General features: G+C 42.8%; 1 protein-coding gene across 2 annotated transcripts in view; it reads left to right on the top strand.

Moving 5' to 3' along the window:
- Positions 1-887: 887 nt before the first annotated feature.
- LOC137626508 (uncharacterized) overlaps positions 888-18,791 on the top strand; it is a 57,030-nt gene continuing 39,126 nt past the window's right edge. For both annotated transcript variants that reach the window (XM_068357547.1, XM_068357546.1), the window contains exons 1-4: positions 888-1,034; positions 4,610-4,646; positions 16,247-16,320; positions 17,858-18,014. In XM_068357547.1, the coding sequence (XP_068213648.1) occupies positions 964-1,034; positions 4,610-4,646; positions 16,247-16,320; positions 17,858-18,014 (339 nt within the window). In that variant the 5' untranslated portion in view covers positions 888-963. The remainder of the gene's footprint in view (positions 1,035-4,609; positions 4,647-16,246; positions 16,321-17,857; positions 18,015-18,791) is intronic.

Raw genomic sequence — 18,791 nt, 5'->3', positions numbered from 1 at the left:
ATTTCTAATCAACAGAGGCTTTAAAAGGTCAACCCATTAATAGAAAAAGGTCAAAAATATAGTATTTAAGGGCCGGCTTTTTTCATATTACTAAAGGCCAACCTATTTAAATACAAAAGGTCAAATTTGAGTTTTTTTTGGCCGGAAAAAAGGCCAAACTGGCAACCCATGACTCATGGGACGTCATTGTCAAACCTGTACTCAAAAGATATACGGTACCGCGGTATTTTCAAATCGCCATGAAAGATCTAACGAATACCGTTATTCATTTACATTGTATAAAATCGTATTTATTAAAATAAACTATAAATATTAAAATTAATATGCTTTTAATTCGTAATATTATCGAATATACTCAAATAACGCAAACTTAAATGAGTAATTTGTATGGACGCTGACGCCATGTTCTCTACAGCCAGTTGATGACGTCACAGACAGTTGATGACGTCACGAGCCGAGACCCAACGAATGACCTAATGAATGACATTATTCATTTACATTGTATAAAGTCATATTTATTAAAATAAACTATAAATATAAAAAATAATATGCTTTTAATTCGTAATATTATCGAATAAACTCAAATAACACAAATGTGAAAGATTAATTTGTATGTACGCTGCCGCCATGTTCTCTACAGCCAGTTGATGACGTCACAGCCAGTTGATGACGTCATAGGCCGATACCCAACGAATGACCTAATGAATACCATTATTAATTTACATTGTATAAAATCGTATTTATTAAAATAAACTATAAATATTAAAATTAATATGCTTTTAATTCGTAATATTATCGAATATACTCAAATAACGCAAACTTAAATGAGTAATTTGTATGTATGCTGGCGCCATGTTCGCCACCGACAGTTGATGACGTCACGGGCCGATACCTCAACGATGTAAACAAACTGAGGAGAACCGCTGAAGGATCCCAAAATTATTTTAAAATTCTTTTAAAAAAATGGCCTTAGAAAAAGCTAATGCCTTTCGTACTTGTGGCATTACGAAGAGAGGAGAGGATTGCGTCGTGTGGTAAGATAATTTAATTCATTTATTTATAATTTATTTACCTGTCGAGTATGTTCTCTTCATAATGGGTCCTGGGGTTGATATACCTGATAGCTTATTTTTTCCTTATTTCGATTTATTTCGAGTCGGGTGTGTATATACGGCGAAATAATTCGTATTTTAGCTTATGATAGGTTTTTATAGAGTAGCAATCGTTATTAGGTACTAATCAGTCTTGTATTAATATAAGCAATACCACTAATATTATGGCCTAGTAGGCTTTCGTATATATTTACCCTTGCGCCGTTTAAATATACCAATGATGTCCATAAGTTCGATTAATAACTTAAGAACTCTCAATGGAAGGTCGGTTAAGATCTGGGAGCCTTTGTATATCAGCGGCCAGTTCCTCACGCGTTCATCAAAAATGGACATTAACTAACCTAAACTTTCCCCCCTAACCAATCCTACAAGCTGTGTCCTTACCTACTTACCTAACGGGGGGGCTAACGCCCTCCTACGACTCCCCTTACATTGCCGTATTCTAAGTTGGACATAATAATACATACAGGTGGCCGCTATCATTCATACACCCCAAGATCTGTTTCGGGGTTCAAATTCTCTACGATCAGTAAGGACACGGCATCCTAGGTTAGATTAGGGAGAATGAAAAGTGTTGACTTATCGTCGTAACAGCAAACGGACACGGCATCCTAGGCTAGATTAGGGAGAATGAAAAGTGTTGACTTATCATCGTAACAGCAAACGGGTAAAATATTTTTCTGGCTTTTTTTTTAAGGTATGAATCAGGTTTTAATAAGTTTGTCCTGTTATTTAATTGAGTTAGTTTTTTTTTTTTATTCTAATTATTGTTTTATTTTTTGTCAACTTTATCCCTTGTTCCATTACTGGTAAAAACAATGAAATGTGGTAGTTCATGTGTATCGTTAGTATTAATTTACTTTTGCACCGTTCAGAGGTACTTCGGGAAGTTATGGGAACAGGTTCAGGTAGTGAAGGGTGTTGGTTGTAATATGATGTCTAGGTGTTGTCAGGGGCGGTAAAATTATGGTTACGGACGGAACAAAATTTTGAATAGAAGAAAATAGTTTTTCCTTTAGTAAATGATTTGCTTTCACTGGATTTTGACGTTCATTTCAACAGTAAGTAAACCAAAAACCTATTACTGTATGGTTTTTTCTCCAGATCTAAAATAACAAGAGGTGATTACCTCATACGAGGTTAAACTCCGCTCAAATAATCTTTGAATCCGTACACAAATGGAGAATTTAATTATTGAATGATCTCTGTCAGTGTATATAAGCATAGGCTAATCTACATTCTGTACAGAAATGAAGTATGTCGTCCTTAAACGCCGGTGTGACGGTCTGAACGATCCCCCGGTCTCAGAATTCTCCTTGACATTGTATAATGGTTCTTTTCCGCCATTAGCTCGCTTCGCTTGCATGAAAATAAAACATCAAGCTCGTATGTACTGGCAAGCCGTAATGTTGAGCTGCGCACGCTAACATTACAAGAAAATAAAACATCAACCTCGTATGCACTGGCAAACGGTAATGTTCGCGCATGCGCAGATTATCAAGGAGAATTCTGAGACCGGGGGATCGTTCAGACCGTCACACCGGTCACTACTGGTGTTTGAAATACAATCTTTAAACATGAATCACTCTTGATATTTATAAACTAAAATTACTGTAATTGACGACATAAAAGACATACAGTATATACATGCTGAAATCAACTCCATTTCAGTGGGACATATTCAAGGAAAAAAGTGTATACAAAGTACAGTAATATATCAAGAGGGAGAGGAAAAATATTAGACTACAGTTAAATACTGCAGGATTTTATTTTAATAAAAGATAAAACAAAAACCCGAGAAATTGTTTTGAAGTTATGCAAGAAATAAAAGAAGGGTAAAGTTGAAAATGCTAATCTAGGTAGAAGCATTTCATTGCCAACTTACAAAGCCATTCACTGAAGGTGCGTAGCAAACATTAGTGACCGTTGTTAATACTGTACTAAACTTTAATAGCGCTAGTTTTTTTTGTTATTGTATGTGACAGTATTGAGTACTGCAGTTTTTATTCCTCGTGTAGATTTTCAATTATGGTTTCTTTAATCATCATCTCCTCCTACGCCTATTAACGTAGAGGGCCTCGGTTAGCTTTCGCTAGTCGTCTCCATACTTCTCCATTCATCATCTCCCACTTCGCGCTTCATAGTCCTCAGCCGTGTAGGCCTGGTTCTTCCAACTCTTTATAGTGCCTTGTCGAGCCGAGCTGAACGTTTGGTGAACTAACCTCTCTTGGGGAGTGCGAAGAGCTTGCCCAAACCATCTCCATCTACCCCTCATTATGATCTCATCCATATATGGCACTCGAGTAATCTCTCTTATAGTTTCATTTCTATTCCTGTCCTGCCATTTAACTCCCAATAGTCTTCTGAGGGCTTTATTCTCAAATCTACTAAATTTATTGGAGATTGTTTCATTGTCCTAAATGACTCGTGTCCATACAGTAACACCGATCTTATTAATAGACATTTCGAATGAAATTGTGCTATTTGCAATATATATACTGTACAGTGTACAGTATATAATCTAAGACAAAATCTGACTAAAAATATCTATTACTGTGTAAGTTAACCACTGTCAAAAGCTAATTTCCTTCAGTCAAATTGTAATGTTTTCGTATGTAGCCTTCAGTTCCTGAAGTAGCGATTATTTTTCTAAAAGTTATAGAACTTATTATTATCCAATTTAATTATGTTTATACCTCAACTTTTTAAAGTAAAACTATGGAATTATTAGGAAATAGATATGCCTGTTCAGGCCTGCTATCTTTAGTTACATACCATATATAACCAACCGTTAGGTATTTTTGTAGGCTATGATTTTTCCCGAGGTAGAAGACATATGATGTCTTTTAGTCGTCCGTGAAATTTTCATTATTGATGGTTGATAGGATAGATCTTAGGTTAGGCTTAAACACCAAGAAAAGTAACCTCAAAATTTTTCTTTACTGTATTTAACCCTTTTACCCCCAAAGGACGTAATGGTACATTTCACAAAAGCCATCCCTTTACCCCCATGGACGTACCGGTACGTCCTTGCAAAAAAAATGCTATAAAAAAATTTTTTTTTCATATTTTTTAAATTTTTTTTAGAAAATTCAGGCATTTTCCAAGAGAATGAGACCAACCTGACCTCTCTGTGACAAAAATTAAGGCTGTTAGAGCAATTTGAAAAATATATACTGCAAAATGTGCTGGGAAAAAAATAACCCCTTGGGGGTTAAGGGTTGGAAATTTCCAAATAGCCTGGGGGTAAAAGGGTTAAGGCTTTTGGTAGTCTTAAGAAAATATGAATGTATTTGTTGTTGCCTAAATATTTTACTTATTTGTCTGATTGTATTTTTGAATGAGCAGAATACTGCATAGAAAAAAAGGTAATGTGTATAGATTACTATATCAATGTTTTAAGCTTCGGAATCTAAAAAAACAAAAAGAGTACGCTATAAAAATTTTGGGTTTATATCCCATACAATGTTTTTATGTTTTATTCTCTCTCCTTTCAGGGCGAAGCTCGATGATGAATTGTATTGGCCAGGGAAGGTAAGAAATCATTTTTATTATGAAATTGTGTACTGATATTGTTTACTTTTAATAAGTTACTTATGAGATCCTGTAGTATTTGAAACTAGACTCTCTTCTCCATATGGCCAAATCCCTTCAGGCTTCCTGTTATTTGGCAAAGATAATTTGTTCCAACACGGAGTACTTACCTCGAACTACTTTCTTAGGAGTATCTGGGATCGCCTCCCATCCGACCAGAATTTTGTGTAGTTTACCCTACTCCCGTTTTCTATTCTGGACATTCTCGGTGTGATATGCGCCCAGAGACGACCCGGGGTCAGAGAGCATGTATTTGTCAAAGATAATTTGTTCCGTAACCGAAATACAAACCACGCTATTTACATTGGGTTTACCTTTTAGCGCAGCTGAAATGACGAGCCAATAGTTTTAACGAGGGTTAATTACCCCCGCACTAGTTAGCGGGGGGTAGGGGAAGGGTAGCTTGCCACCCCTCCCCTCCCCACACACCGGTGACTTGCTCCACTTCACTTTTTGCTCGGCGGTGATCAGACGTGTCTGCTCATCGTCCTCGTGACAGCCTTTAATTTTTCTGCTTTCTCTTTTTACAGCGTGTTCCTAGACGACGCTCGGGATCGCCTCCACCCAAACACAGGTTGGTAGTGCAGGACGAGGAGAGGTTAGTACATCATTCTTCCCCACCTTCTTTTCAGGCAGGTACCGTGGTGTCCACTCCAAAGGATCGCCCGATCCCTTTCCCTTTAGCGAGAATTTCGGACTCTGTGTCCTTGGAGCAACAGACTTGGTTTGGTCCTCTGGCGCGGGCATTAGTGAGGGTTATGAAACCAGCACTCGCCGACCAGGGTAACAAACCAACGGCTGTCTCTCCTACGCTGAAGAGAAAGAGAGGAGTGGACTTCGTGGTGACTTCCCCCAGGGCGAAGTTGGCTGGACTTTTGGCTAGGATCTCTGGACATCCTATTGCGATCGGAGGACTTGTCCAAGGAGACCAATAGGAAGGCCCTGGAGACCTTCTTGCTCTCGGGCACCCGCTCCATCGAGTTTTTGGTGCACCAGGTTACCACCCTGTGGGCCAACTCGGTGTTGAAGCGTCGCGGTGCTGTGTCCGAGAGATTCCATCCGAAGGTCCCCACCGTGGATGTGTGTAGGCTCCGACATGCTTCCCTTCTGGGGGAAAACATGTTTGAGCCTCAAGACATGGAGCGAACGGCTGAGAGGTGGAGGAAATCCAGCACGGACTCCCTCCTCCATAGGGCCCTTACAACTCGGCCCTATAAGACTCCAGCCCCGCCACAACAGCAGCAACAGCCTCGTAAGGCTCCAAAGTAGGCACCGGCAGTTAAGAAGGTGGTGTCTAAGCTCCAGCCCTTTCCAGCCAAGGTCAAGAGGGGCGGTAAATCCTCCAGGAGAGGCAAGACTCCTAGGGGTGGCGGCCGCGGCCGCAAGCCCTAGGGGTGGCAGTCCCCCTGCGTGTCCACCGGTGGGGGGATGCCTTCAGCGTTGCGTCAGCAGGTGGTAGCAACACGGGGTCGATGCTTGGACGGTCTCAGTGATCGGCCAAGGCTATCGCGTCCTGTTAACAACATCTCAACCTCCCCTGACAGCGAATCCAGTGTCGTTGAGCTCCTATGCCACGGGATCGGCAAAGGGGCTGGCCCTTCGGGCCGAAGTCGAGACCATGCTCGAGAAGGGTGCTCTCCAGGAGGTCGTCGACGGCTCCCCAGGCTTCTTCAGTCGACTCTTTCTTGTAGAGAAGGCTACTGGAGGCTGGAGACCCGTCATCGATCTCTCAGCTCTGAACGGGTTTGTCAAGCAAACCCGGTTCAGCATGGAGACAGCAGACACGGTCAGACTTGCGGTGAGACCACAAGACTTCATGTGCACACTGGATCTAAAGGACGCGTACTTCCAGATCCCAATCCATCCGTCTTCCAGGAAGTACCTGAGATTTTGCCTAGGCAACAAGATCTACCAGTTCAAGGTGCTGTGTTTCGGTCTCTCCACAGCTCCTCAGGTATTCACCAGAGTGTTCACCCTGATTTCATCTTGGGCGCACAGGTACGGCATTCGTCTCCTTCGTTATCCGCACGATTGGCTGATCCTAGCAGACTCGGAGTCGACCCTTCTTCGGCACCGAGACAGGCTTCTGGATCTTTGCCAGGATCTGGGGATCGTGGTAAACCTCGAGAAGTCCTCTCTGCAGCTGTCCCAACGACTGGTTTATCTAGGCATGCTAATAGACACCAATCTCCACAAAGCCTTTCCATCAGACGACCGGATAACAAGACTGAGGAGGGTGGCGGAACCCTTCCTCAGGCGAGAAGAACTCCCCGCCCAATCGTGGTTGCGTCTCTTAGGTCACCTATCCTCCCTGGCCCGTCTGGTTCCAAACAGCCGCCTCAGGATGAGATCCCTTCAATGGCAGCTCAAGTCCCGGTGGAATCAAGGATCCGATTCCCCGGACATTCTGATCCCAATGGGGTCTCTGGAACAGACGGACTTGCGGTGGTGGCTGGTCAACGAGAACCTGCGGAAGGGAGTGAGTCTTCTCGTCCTCCCCCCGGAATTGACTCTGTTTTCGGACGCGTCAAAAGAAGGGTGGGGGCCGCACGTTCTGAACCAGAGGGCCTCAGGCCTTTGGTCAGAATCAGAAAAGTGCCTACACATCAACCTGCTAGAATTGAAGGCCGTCTTTCTGGCTCTTCAGCAGTTCCAACGGTCCCTGGCGGGTCACTCCGTGGTGGTGATGAGCGACAACACCACGGTAGTGGCTTATATCAACAAGCAGGGAGGCACTTTTTCGCAGCAGCTATCCCATCTTGCAGTAGAGACTCTGAGGTGGACCGAAACCCACTCGATAACACTATCAGCTCGCTTCATTCCTGGCAAGAGGAATGTGCTCGCCGACAGTCTGAGCAGGGCCTCGCAGATAGTGAGTACCGAGTGGTCTTTGAATCCTCAGATAGCCAACAAACTCCTGACTTTGTGGGGTTCCCCGACTGTGGACCTGTTCACGACAGCGTTGAACTTCAAGCTGCCTCTGTACTGCTCCCCAGTCCCGGACCCCAAGGCACTCTGGCAAGATGCTTTCCAGCAACGGTGGGACAACATCGACGTGTACGCCTTCCCACCGTTCTGTCTGATGAGAAGGGTGCTCAACAGGACCAGACTATCAGTCAACTGTTCGATGACTCTGGTAGCTCCGCTATGGCATCACGCGGAATGGTTTCTGGACCTTCTGCAGCTCCTGACGGAACTCCCGAGGGAGCTTCCTCCACGACACGAGCTTCTCAGACAACCCCACTCCGGCGTCCCTCACAGGGCCGTAGCCTCGCTTCGGCTTCACGCCTGGAGACTATCCAGCGTCTCCTCGCGGAGAGAGGCTTTTCGCAACAGGTTGCGGAGAGAATGTCTTGGCACCTGCGAAGGTCCTCTGAGGGAGTCTACCAAGCAAAGTGTAGAGTCTTTTGTGGTTGGTGTCGTGGAAGGGGTATCTCTCCACTCGATGCCACTATTCCAGCAATAGCGGACTTCCTCGTTTATCTGCGGGAAGAAATGCGCCTTTCTGTCTCGGCAGTGAAAGGCTATCGCTCAGCCTTAAGCTTGGCCTTCAGATTGAAGGGCGTGGATATTTCTTCATCGCTAGAACTCTTTACTCATACGTAGCTATGAGCTTACCTGCCCCCAGTCGGAAGTGAGACCCCCTCCTTGGAACGTGGTTCGAGTCCTCAGGTCTCTTAAGAGACCTCCCTTCGAGCCATTACGCCAGGCCTCCGATCGCCACCTGTCTTGGAAGACGGCTTTCCTACTCGCTTTGGCCGGCGTCAATGACCTCAGATGTCAGGATGCCTGAAAACTTTAAATCAATCAATCCTACTCGCTTTGGCTTCGGCCAAGCGGGTTAGTGAACTTCATGGTCTCTCGTACGACATCGCCCATTCAAGGGGATGGAGGGAGGTAACGTTCAGGTTCGTCCCTGAGTTTGTTGCCAAGATTCAGAATCCCGGAGTGCCGGATCCTCGGTTCGACTCTTTCAGGATCGCGAGTCTCCGTTCTGTAACAAGCGACCCAGACCAGCTGCTACTATGTCCAGTGAGGTGTCTGAGGCACTACTTGAAGAGAACGGCTGCAGTCCGTCCTCAAGTGCGAGCTTTGTTTGTGAGCACAGGCAGGACTAAGAGGAGGGTCACCAGGAACACCATCTCAGCTTGGATTCGAAGGGTTATCCACCTTGCCCTGAATCCTGACCCTCCTCCGTCAAGTCGCCCTCGGGCCCACTATGTCAGGGGTATTGCTACATCCCTGGCCTTCAAGAGAAACTTCTCTGTGACGCAGGTACTTCAAGCTGGGGTCTGGAAGCGTCAAACGACCTTCACAGCCCACTACCTGCAAGACGTGACCCACAGGAGCCTCGATACGTTTTCTATTGGCCCTGTGGTGGCTGCACAACAGCTGGTCTAACCTCAGGCTCCTTTTTGGACAAGTAGCAGTAGGTTGAGGGCGTTGTTACCCGGTCTTAGTCTGCGTGAATGACCCTTACTTCTTTCTTCATTCTCCCCTCTCTTGGGGAAGCAGCATCCTGGTCCTCACATAGCTGACCTCGACCTCTGCAGGTAACCCATGCTTCTTTGTGCTCCTAGTATTAAGCTTAATACTGTTGCGTCTCCCATACCCTGACGAGGTGGTATTGGGAACGTCCTATCCTAGAATTCCTATCTGAAGGTCTCAAGGTCAACTTCATAGGAAGAGTCACACTCTCCTCCTCACACTGCTTATGTAGGCCACTCGTTCCTAGCGATGCTAGGAACTTGTGAGGTACAGGGGCTCCCTCTCTCTAGTGCTGCTCACTGAGGGATCGAGCCCCCGGGCAAGCCGAAGTCAGTAAGGCTGGGGACTTTACACCCTTCCTAAGGGGTAAGTCACCCAATGTAAATAGCGTGGTTTGTATTTCGGTTACGGAACAAATGATAAATTCGAAGATAATTTGTATTTTTCCTAACCATACAAACCTTAGCTATTTACACATATGTGCCCGCCATCCCTGACCCCCAAGTCAAGTCCTACCTCTAAGTGAAGTGAAGCAAGTCACCGGTGTGTGGGGAGGGGAGGGGTAGCAAGCTACCCTTCCCCTACCCCCCGCTAACTAGCGCGGGGGTAATTAACCCTCGTTAAAACTATTGGCTCGTCATTTCAGCTGCGCTAAAAGGTAAACCCAATGTAAATAGCTAAGGTTTGTATGGTTAGGAAAAATACAAATTATCTTCGAATTTGTCATGTTTTGGAAGTTCTAAAGTGTTGAGAAAGAAACTGTTTCAAGTAATATGATGACTTTACCGACATACTGCTGCCATAATTCTCCTAATCCGTGTGAATTTTGTCGTCTGGTTTTCGTCGTCCTTGTTTATATCTAGTTTTTCTCTCTCTTTATAAATTAAATTTGCAATTACTAATTTGTTTGGTGTAGCACTGAATACACCAGCTCCACCGGTTCCTTTCAAATGCCGGAGACTCAGAGGATTTGATCCTGGCTCGGACTGGATCACTGAGTGGCTCCTTTTTCTTCAGTGAAAGATTGTGTTCTTAAGAGGTGTTAACTTGATTTATAGGATTTGGGTTATAAGGTCTGATACAGGTGGGAGGAGCTAAGGGACACCAAGGGCATATGGGGAAACAAGTACCAAAACAGCGTTAGTCTTTCAAGGGACACTAAGGGCATATGAGGAAACAGGTATCAAAAACAGCATTAGTCTTTCATATAAATCGTTGATGATCCTGTCATTTACGATTCATGGATTTGAAGTTTTTTGACATCTTGACATCGAAGGTCATTGACGCCGATATCGTTTATTGTAAATAAAGACTTGAAGAATATTCACTTTAAACCATAAAAGCCAAGATGTTCATATAAAAGATAAATAGCTTTCAGAATACTTCCTGAAATAAATTCTAAAAATAGAAATACCGTTAGCATAGTACAGCTTCCTGGTCTAGAATCTCGGCAAGGATGAACCTGCCATCTTCACTTCTAGCCTCAAACAGATCTTTATATCCTGTGATTCCACTAGTTTTTAATATCCTTCCACATATCTCCATAAATATTTCTTTCAGGTTACTAAGCCTTCCTATTTCCTCTTCAATGCTGTTTTAAAATTAATGGATTTTTCATCCAATTATTTTTCTTCTTTTGAGACTCATTTCAGTATGAATTATCTTCATGCATAAAAACATGTAATTACAGTGTTTTGCAAGAACGTACCGGTATGTCCTTTGGGGGTGAAAGGGTTAAAATTGATGGATTTTTCATTCAATTGTTTTTCTTCTTTTGGGACTCATTGCAGTATGAATTATCTTCATGCATATTACAGGAACTTGGTTCTACATACATACATATACCAAGGCACTTCCCCAATTTTGGGGGGTAGCCGACATCAACAAATGAAACAAAACAAAAAAAAGGGGACCTCTACCCCTACGTTCCTCCAGCCTAACAAGGGACTCAACCGAGTTCAGCTGGTACTGCTAGGGTACCACAGCCCACCCTCCCCCGTAATCCACCACAGATGAAGCTTCATAATGCTGAATCCCCTACTGCTGCTACCTCCGCGGTCATCTAAGGCACCGGAGGCACAAGATTACTTAGACATTTCCACATATCTACTACATAAGCTCTTCAGTGTACAGTATTGGGTTAGGCGTGTAATGGAGTCTCCATTCTCACCCATCTTAAATTCTTTTGTATCGGAACTCCAATTGGGCTTACCTTTTCATTTATCCATTTTCTGAGTTTTGTTTGAACAGTTGCCTTATTTCCTTATAAACTGCTTTCATGCCCAAGTGTTTGACACCGAGTCAACCCTTTCACCCCAAATGGACGTACCGGTACGTTCTTGCAAAACACTTATTTACGTTTGTTCCGTAACTGAAATACAAAGCACGCTATTTACATGGGGTGATTACTTCGGCGCAGCCGATGACAAGCCATAAAGTTTTAACGAGGGTTTCCTACCCCATCGCTAGTTAGCGGGGGGCTAGGGAGGGGTAGCTAGCTACCCCTCCCCCTCACACACACCGGAGAATACTCCACTTTACTTAGAGGTAGGACTTATCTTGGGGGACAGGGCTGGCAGGCACATAACTGTAAATAGCTAAGGTTTGTATAGTTAGGAAAAATACAAATTATCTACGAATTTGTCATGTATTTGCATATTTTTGATAACTTTATGAGAAACTTCAGGCATTTTCCAAAAGAATGAGACCAACCTGACCTCTCTATGTCAAAAACTAAGGCTGTTAGAGCAATTTGAAAAAAAATATATAGCAAAATGTGCTCGAAATTTAACCTTATGGCGGGGGTAAAAGGGCTAATAGCAGGTTACGGCTATAAAGCTTATACTGTAACGAAGTGGTGGTACTTACTGACAGGTGGCGAGTAAGCATCACCCTTCCGATAGCCCGCTGAGCAGCCACTTTGTTTCCATCTGCTGCATAGTACAAACGTGATTACGACGTCCTCGTCAGGCTGTTTTAATCTTTTTCTCTTTTAGATAATGCGAGAAGAGGAAATCAAGAGCGATTACTTCTAAAAGGGATAAGGAGGTGGAGGGAATTTCTGAGAAAAGATTGAACTTTTGTGCCTTCCGAGGAAGATAGAAGGGAGAAGAGCAAGGGGCTGGCAAAGGGAAAAGTTTCTTGGCATTATTATTATTATTAATTGCTAAGCTACAACCTTAGTTGGAAAAGCAGAATTCTATAAGCCCAGGGGCTCCAACAGGGAAAATAACCCAGTGAGGAAAGGAAACAAGGAAAAATAAAATACTTACAACCAGTAACACTAAAGAAATATCTCCCATATAAACTATGAAAACTTTAACAAAACTAGAAGAAGAGAAATAAGATAGAATAGTGTGCCCGAGTGTACCCTCAAGTATCTTACTAAAGGATGTAAAGGGGGATGTAACAGCTGGAAAATTTATGGAGAGAGCTAGAGAGAAGACCAGGTGGATGGAATCAACTGCCCACGTCGAAGGCATGGCACCTGGATATATAGATAGAGTTGGCAATCTTTGTGTACAAGGGAAATGTAGCAGGAAAGGTTTGCATAACTGTATGACAGCTTTCTGTGTAAACCTGCCAATATCTACTTTCATGTTTCTGGACTTCTTCGTACGCCGACGGCCAAACCTCTCCCACTGGGAGGCAGACCACTCCCTGCACTCACGGCACATGTTCTCCTGGTCACACCGTCGGCCCCGACATTGAGGGCAGAGGGTGTGTGGATCCGTATTTACGTCCGACATGAAAGTCCCACAAGGACGACCGGCAACTCCAGGGCATGTACGCATTGTAAAGAAATAACTGAAGGTCAGCTTCCAACCAATACACACGCTGAAAAGAAAAAGCAGAAAATTAAAGGCTGTCACGAAGGCGATGAGCAGACATGTCTGATCACCGCCGAGCCAAAAGTGAAGTGAAGCAAGTCACCGGTGTGTGGAGGGGGGAGGGGTAGCAAGCTACCCTTCCCCACCCCCAGCTAACTAGCGCGGGGGTAATTAACCCTCGTTAAAACTATTGGCTCGTCATTTCAGCTGCGCTAAAAGTAAACCCTTTGTAAATAGCGTGGTTTGTATTTCGGTTACGGAACAAATCTACTTTCACGTTTCTGTTAGATAGCGTTCCTGTTTATTTTTTATTCCCTCGGGAATGTGGCCCTGTGACAGTGCCGAGTAATTAATCCTGAGATGGTTGGCGTTCCTTAGACATCGATGTGCTCCGTTGGACGAACAAAGTTTTGATGCCACTACAGTGGAACCTCTACACACGAACGTATCTACATCCGAATTTTCCAACATCCGAAGTAAAATTCGAGCAAATTTTTGACTCTACACCCGAATTTTATTTCGACACACGAAGTAGCAATTTTCGTCGTACCGGTTGTATCCGAATTTTTCGACACGCGAAGTACAATTCGAACACGTTCCTACTCTACACCCGAATTTTTTTTTCGACACCCGAAGTAAACAATACTCGTATGCGTAGTCGGTGCTCATAGCGCCTGATGTGTTTTTTATTTCCGCCAATAGAAGGCAGCACTTCAACCTCAGAGGGACCCTCAATTAGCGTGGCTTGGGTCAGTCCTCTGTTCTCGTTGGCTTTATGTGGTTGTGCCCTGTGCGTTCTGCTATTAATTGTGTTTTAATCGTGATTTTTTACATTCATCCTTTTACGGTATTTTACGAAAATCATGGGTCCTAAAAGGCTTAGTTTCGCAAGTGGTAGTGGTAGTGGTGAGAAAAGGAATAAGGGAATGCTTTCTTTAGAAGTAAAGCAAGGAATTATTGAAAAGCATGAGCGTGGCGTCCGTATGAGTGAACTTGCAATAAGTTCCGCGCAAATAAAAGAGGTGTTAGGAAAATATCAAGACGTGGTCGACTTCATCGACAAATACCATCCAAAGAAATTGCAGGTTTGTCGTGTAGCTGCGCAGTTTGATGATGTTTCCCTAACTTATTTTCGAAACATTCTGAAAAGCTGTACCAAGCAACTTTCTATCGATAGCTTCTTTAAAAAAAACTACGAAGCGAACTCGTGATGAAGAGGAAGGAAGTGGTTCAAATAAGACAGCAAAGAGTGAAGAGAAAAAAATTCAATCAATTTTAAGTGTAGAGAGTGAAAGTGATTAAAATTAATCATCAAAAAGAAAAAAATAAAATGTAAAAAAAAATATAAATTATAAAAAAAAAAAAGCTAAGTTATGTTAAAGTTCACTTAGTGTAAGTTAGAATAAGTTACGGTAGTGTACGTTTATCGTAGTTAACCTCTCTACCTCCTCGCCGCCCGTCCGTCTCCTCTCTGCGTAGCAAGACTAACAACACCTGCGCTGGAGTTTCTAAGGTAAAGTGACGCTAAAAACCCGTTTCTTATTTATAATTTTTTGCTAATTCTTCTTATTTACATGTCTATTATCTAATTTAGTGTTCATTATTCTCATGGGAAAATTATGTGTAGTAGTTTATTAAGAAGTTATCATAGGTTTTTGGGCTCAACCACGGATTAATCCTATTTCAATGTATTCTTATGGGAAAATTCGTTTCGACAACCGAACATTTTCTACATCCGAAGTTGGTTCTGGAACGGATTAAATTCGTATGTAGAGGTTCCACTGTATATGTGAAGAGGTTTTCTTAGTGTCTTCCCATTCCCGGGAAGGTGCTAAGGACACATCACCTTGTTCCTTGGATCTCTTTCCTCGTGAGTGTGTCGTCGTTGGCCTGCACAACCTTGTAGATGACGAGTTTTAAGTTCCTCCTTCCCTGCCCCATCCTCATTAAAGAGTCTTTGCTATTACTTTTAGTAGAAGGCATAGAAATTCCTCCTTCCCTGCCCTATGCGCATTAAAAATAGTGTCTTCGCTGCTACTTTTAGGGGAAGGCGTAGAAGACGTCGAAGAACGCCAGGACAGCCAGTCAACAAAAATCTCAGTGGTATCAGGACCTTTCCTTCTTGAGTGTTGTCCCATGGATATATTTTTCACATAGTTAAGTGTGATAATATGGCAATCTTAGTCCTAAGAGAATGATTCAACGATATTATTAAAAACTTGAAAATTATCTTTCTTTTCTTTGGTTGGAGTTACCAACTTGTCCTTATCCGCTGCAAGCGAGGAAACGCGAATCTCGTCAAGTTAACGACGTTCCTAAACGGTGTAGCGATCGTTATCCTAGAGTTGAGGAGAGGGCTGAGTTTGGCGAGCGTGTCATCTCGTCTCGCCAACACTCCTTAGATGAGCGCACGCACTACAGTACCCCGCTCGACCTAGCTGGTGGGCGGGGCTTATCGGCCACCCAACAGATAACTATTGCTTACCTCATTAACCCTTTTACCCCCAAAGGACGTACTGGTACGTTTCACAAAACTCATCCCTTTACCCCCATGGACGTACCGGTACGTCCTTGCAAAAAACTGCTATTTACATTTTTTTTTGTATATTTTTGATAATTTTTTGAGAAACTTCAGGCATTTTCCAAGAGAATGAGACCAACCTGACCTCTCTTTGACAAAAATTAAGGCTGTTAGAGCAATTTAAAAAAAATATACTGCAAAATGTGCTTGAAAAAGAAAAGGCCTGGGGGTTAAGGGTTGGAAAATTCCAAATAGCCTGGGGGTAAAAGGGTTAAAAGTTCAACAACAGAGTTCCCCCCTTGACTTAAGCCATACTCCTAAATAAAGAACGAGGCTTTGTATAGTTAGGAAAAATACAAATGACTGTTTCGAATCTGCGAAGCTTTACTCTGATATTTATACAGCAGAGTGTACCAACCGTGTGTCACACGATCGTACATAAATTATTTTGTATATATTACGCTTGTATCTGCGCTCTTCCCTCGCACTAAAAAGAACCAGAACAAACATGTCTGCGTGTCGCCTACGTAACATTGTCATTTTCTCTAACATGTATTTTCCTGTTGCCTTGAGGTTTTGTATATAAAGGAGAGTGTTCTTTAATAAAGTTAGTTGATTGCATCCTACCTTTGATTCATAGCCTTTCTCTCGGCCGTCACAACAGTATATGATATTAATTTTTCTCTCTTTTCCTTCTCCAGATAAAGAACTGTGCCTACATATTCAAGAATGGATGCGATCAACAGCTGGTTTATGTGTTTGGGAAGAAGAAATGGTGAGTATAAAAAATTAATATTTTAAGGAAAATTTTCACGTCTTGGTTCGGACGAAAAAATTCCCCATTGAATTTTATCGTTATGGAATATAGTACTTTACTTCATTACAGTATATATGGTGCAAACAAGTACAATGTCGTACTTCCTTGTTATCTTGAAACGGTTCCACAATGATGTAAGACGTGTTTGAAAACTTGGTGTATATTTGTAGATACAGTATTACAAAAAACGTTCAGAGCTTTCGTTCATCATCTGTGGACTTGGTCACTAAAATTTTTTTTGTAATATCTACAAATATACACCAAGTTTTCAAACACGTCTTACATCATTGTGGTACAGTATATATCTTAATTAGATTTAAAAGAAAATATTTATACCATGAAAAAAAGATAAATATGGTATTATTATGTTATGATTATTATTATTATTATTATTATTATTATTATTATTATTATTATTATTATTAATTTACTTGCTTATAATAACTTAAACTTCTCTTCTAGTTTTTCCTTATTTCCTTTCCTCACTGGGCTGTTTTCCCTGTTGGATCCCTTGTGCTTATAGCATCCTGCTTTTCCAACTAGGGTTGTAGCTTACCAAGTAATAATAATAATAAGTTATGATAACTTAAACTTCTCTTCTAGTTTTTCCTTATTTCCTTTCCTCACTGGGCTGTTTTCCCTTTTGGAGCCCTTGGGCTTATAGCATCCTGCTTTACCAACTAGGGTTGTAGCTTAGCAAGTAATAATAATAATAAGCTACAACCCTATTTGAAATTTTCTAATCTCATTTCAGAGTTTATGGTTTCCAGACTTCTCATGCATTTTTATTTCCCTCGGCTAGTTCCGTCCATTAGTTTCTGTAACCATGATGACCATTAAACTTGTTTGAATTGGATACTGGTTTCCTCTAAGGTGTGGTTTGGCGATTAATGGTAGAAAAGTCGTCTTCTTCTTCTTCCCAGCTGGTTCCCATTTTTATATGGGGTCGCCGTTGCGGATGAGCCGTTTCCATCTTTTTCTATTCTGCGCTTCTGCCTCATCAATCCCCTTCTCTTGTAAGTCTCCTCTCACACAGTCCCTCCATCTCTTCCTTGGTCTCCCTCTTCTTCTTCTTCTTCCCTGAACCTCCATCTCCATAGTATGTCTCCCAACGTGGTCCTCATCTCTCCTCATCAGGTGTCCATACCATCTCAGCCTCCCTTCCTGCACTTTCTTTGATATTTCCACCACCTTTGTCGACCCCCTTATGTAGTGATGCTAGAAAAGTACTGTTGTTAATTTTTACATTGTAATGCCACTCTTTACGTTGGCTCAACATTTCTCAGTTTCGATTTGAAAACTATTCTTTATTTTGGTTCAACATTTGTTAGTTTTGATTTCAAAACCACTCTTTACGTTGGTTCAACATTGTCAGTTTTGATTTTAAAACCACTCTTTACGGAGGTCTGCGTTTTATCGAGTGCCCCTCTAGTTTACGATTCTAAAAGTTAGCGTAGTATGTGCCCAACGTCATTCCTGCCCTCTCTCTTTGCAGTCTTTGGGTGAAGAAGAATAACATCATGCCTTATTTGAAGTACAAAACTCTTTTCAAGAGAGTGAACTCCATGACACAGTCACTGAAGCTCAGCGGAAGAAACGAAGAGAAGCTCGTATCGGCGATGTGTGACGTTGAAGATTATATAACAAAATGTGTAAGTATTTCGAACATTTTCTTTACTGTTCCTCTTAATTCTCAACTTTCGTGAACCACGGGAGGCTGAGTTTTATGGTGACGAGGTTTGCAGATTGTTGAAGTAGTTTTGCAATGTTTTGAATATGTTTTTGTTCCGTAACAGACATACAAACCACGCTATTTAATAGGGGTTATTACTTTCGGCATACTGTAGCCGAAATGACGAGCCATTAAAATTTTAATGAGGGTTTCCCACCCCACCGCTAGTTAGTGAGGGGTAGGGAGGGTAGCCTGCTGTCGCTGCCGAGCTGTCCTGTCCATGACTGGGGAATCTGCTGTTGCGGCCGAGCTGTCCTGTTCATGACTGGGGAATCTGCTGTCGCTGCCGTCCCTCAGAGGACGTCGTCATGGGCGTTGTCCCTTCTCTTAGAAGTACTCCCGTGACAACGTGCCAGCACTTCAGATCATCTTAGAATGCTAAAGGAGGTTCGCCTCCAGGGGTTGGACAACTTCACATCCGAGGGAGGTTTCCTCCCCAGGTGTGAGGTTTTCTCCCTTCAGAGGGAGAACTTTCCATACCTTAATAAATTCATCGCCTTCGACTACTGTTGCTGCCTTTCGCGAGAGAGGCCACTCATAGAGACTCCTCTTCGGAGGATCATTCCTGATAAGGTCAGTTTGCTGATCCAACGGCCCTATGGGGCGTCATCACGAGTGTCTTCAGGTCTCTTCTACGAAGTGTCACCTCTCTCGTTCGCGAGAGAGGCAACTCATTGAGACTCCTCTTCGGAAGATC

This window comes from Palaemon carinicauda, chromosome 34 (genome assembly GCF_036898095.1).
Source record: "Palaemon carinicauda isolate YSFRI2023 chromosome 34, ASM3689809v2, whole genome shotgun sequence".
NCBI lineage: Eukaryota > Metazoa > Arthropoda > Malacostraca > Decapoda > Palaemonidae > Palaemon > Palaemon carinicauda.
Note: the sequence above shows the minus strand (reverse complement) of the source record. Positions and strands in the feature narration are given on the sequence as shown.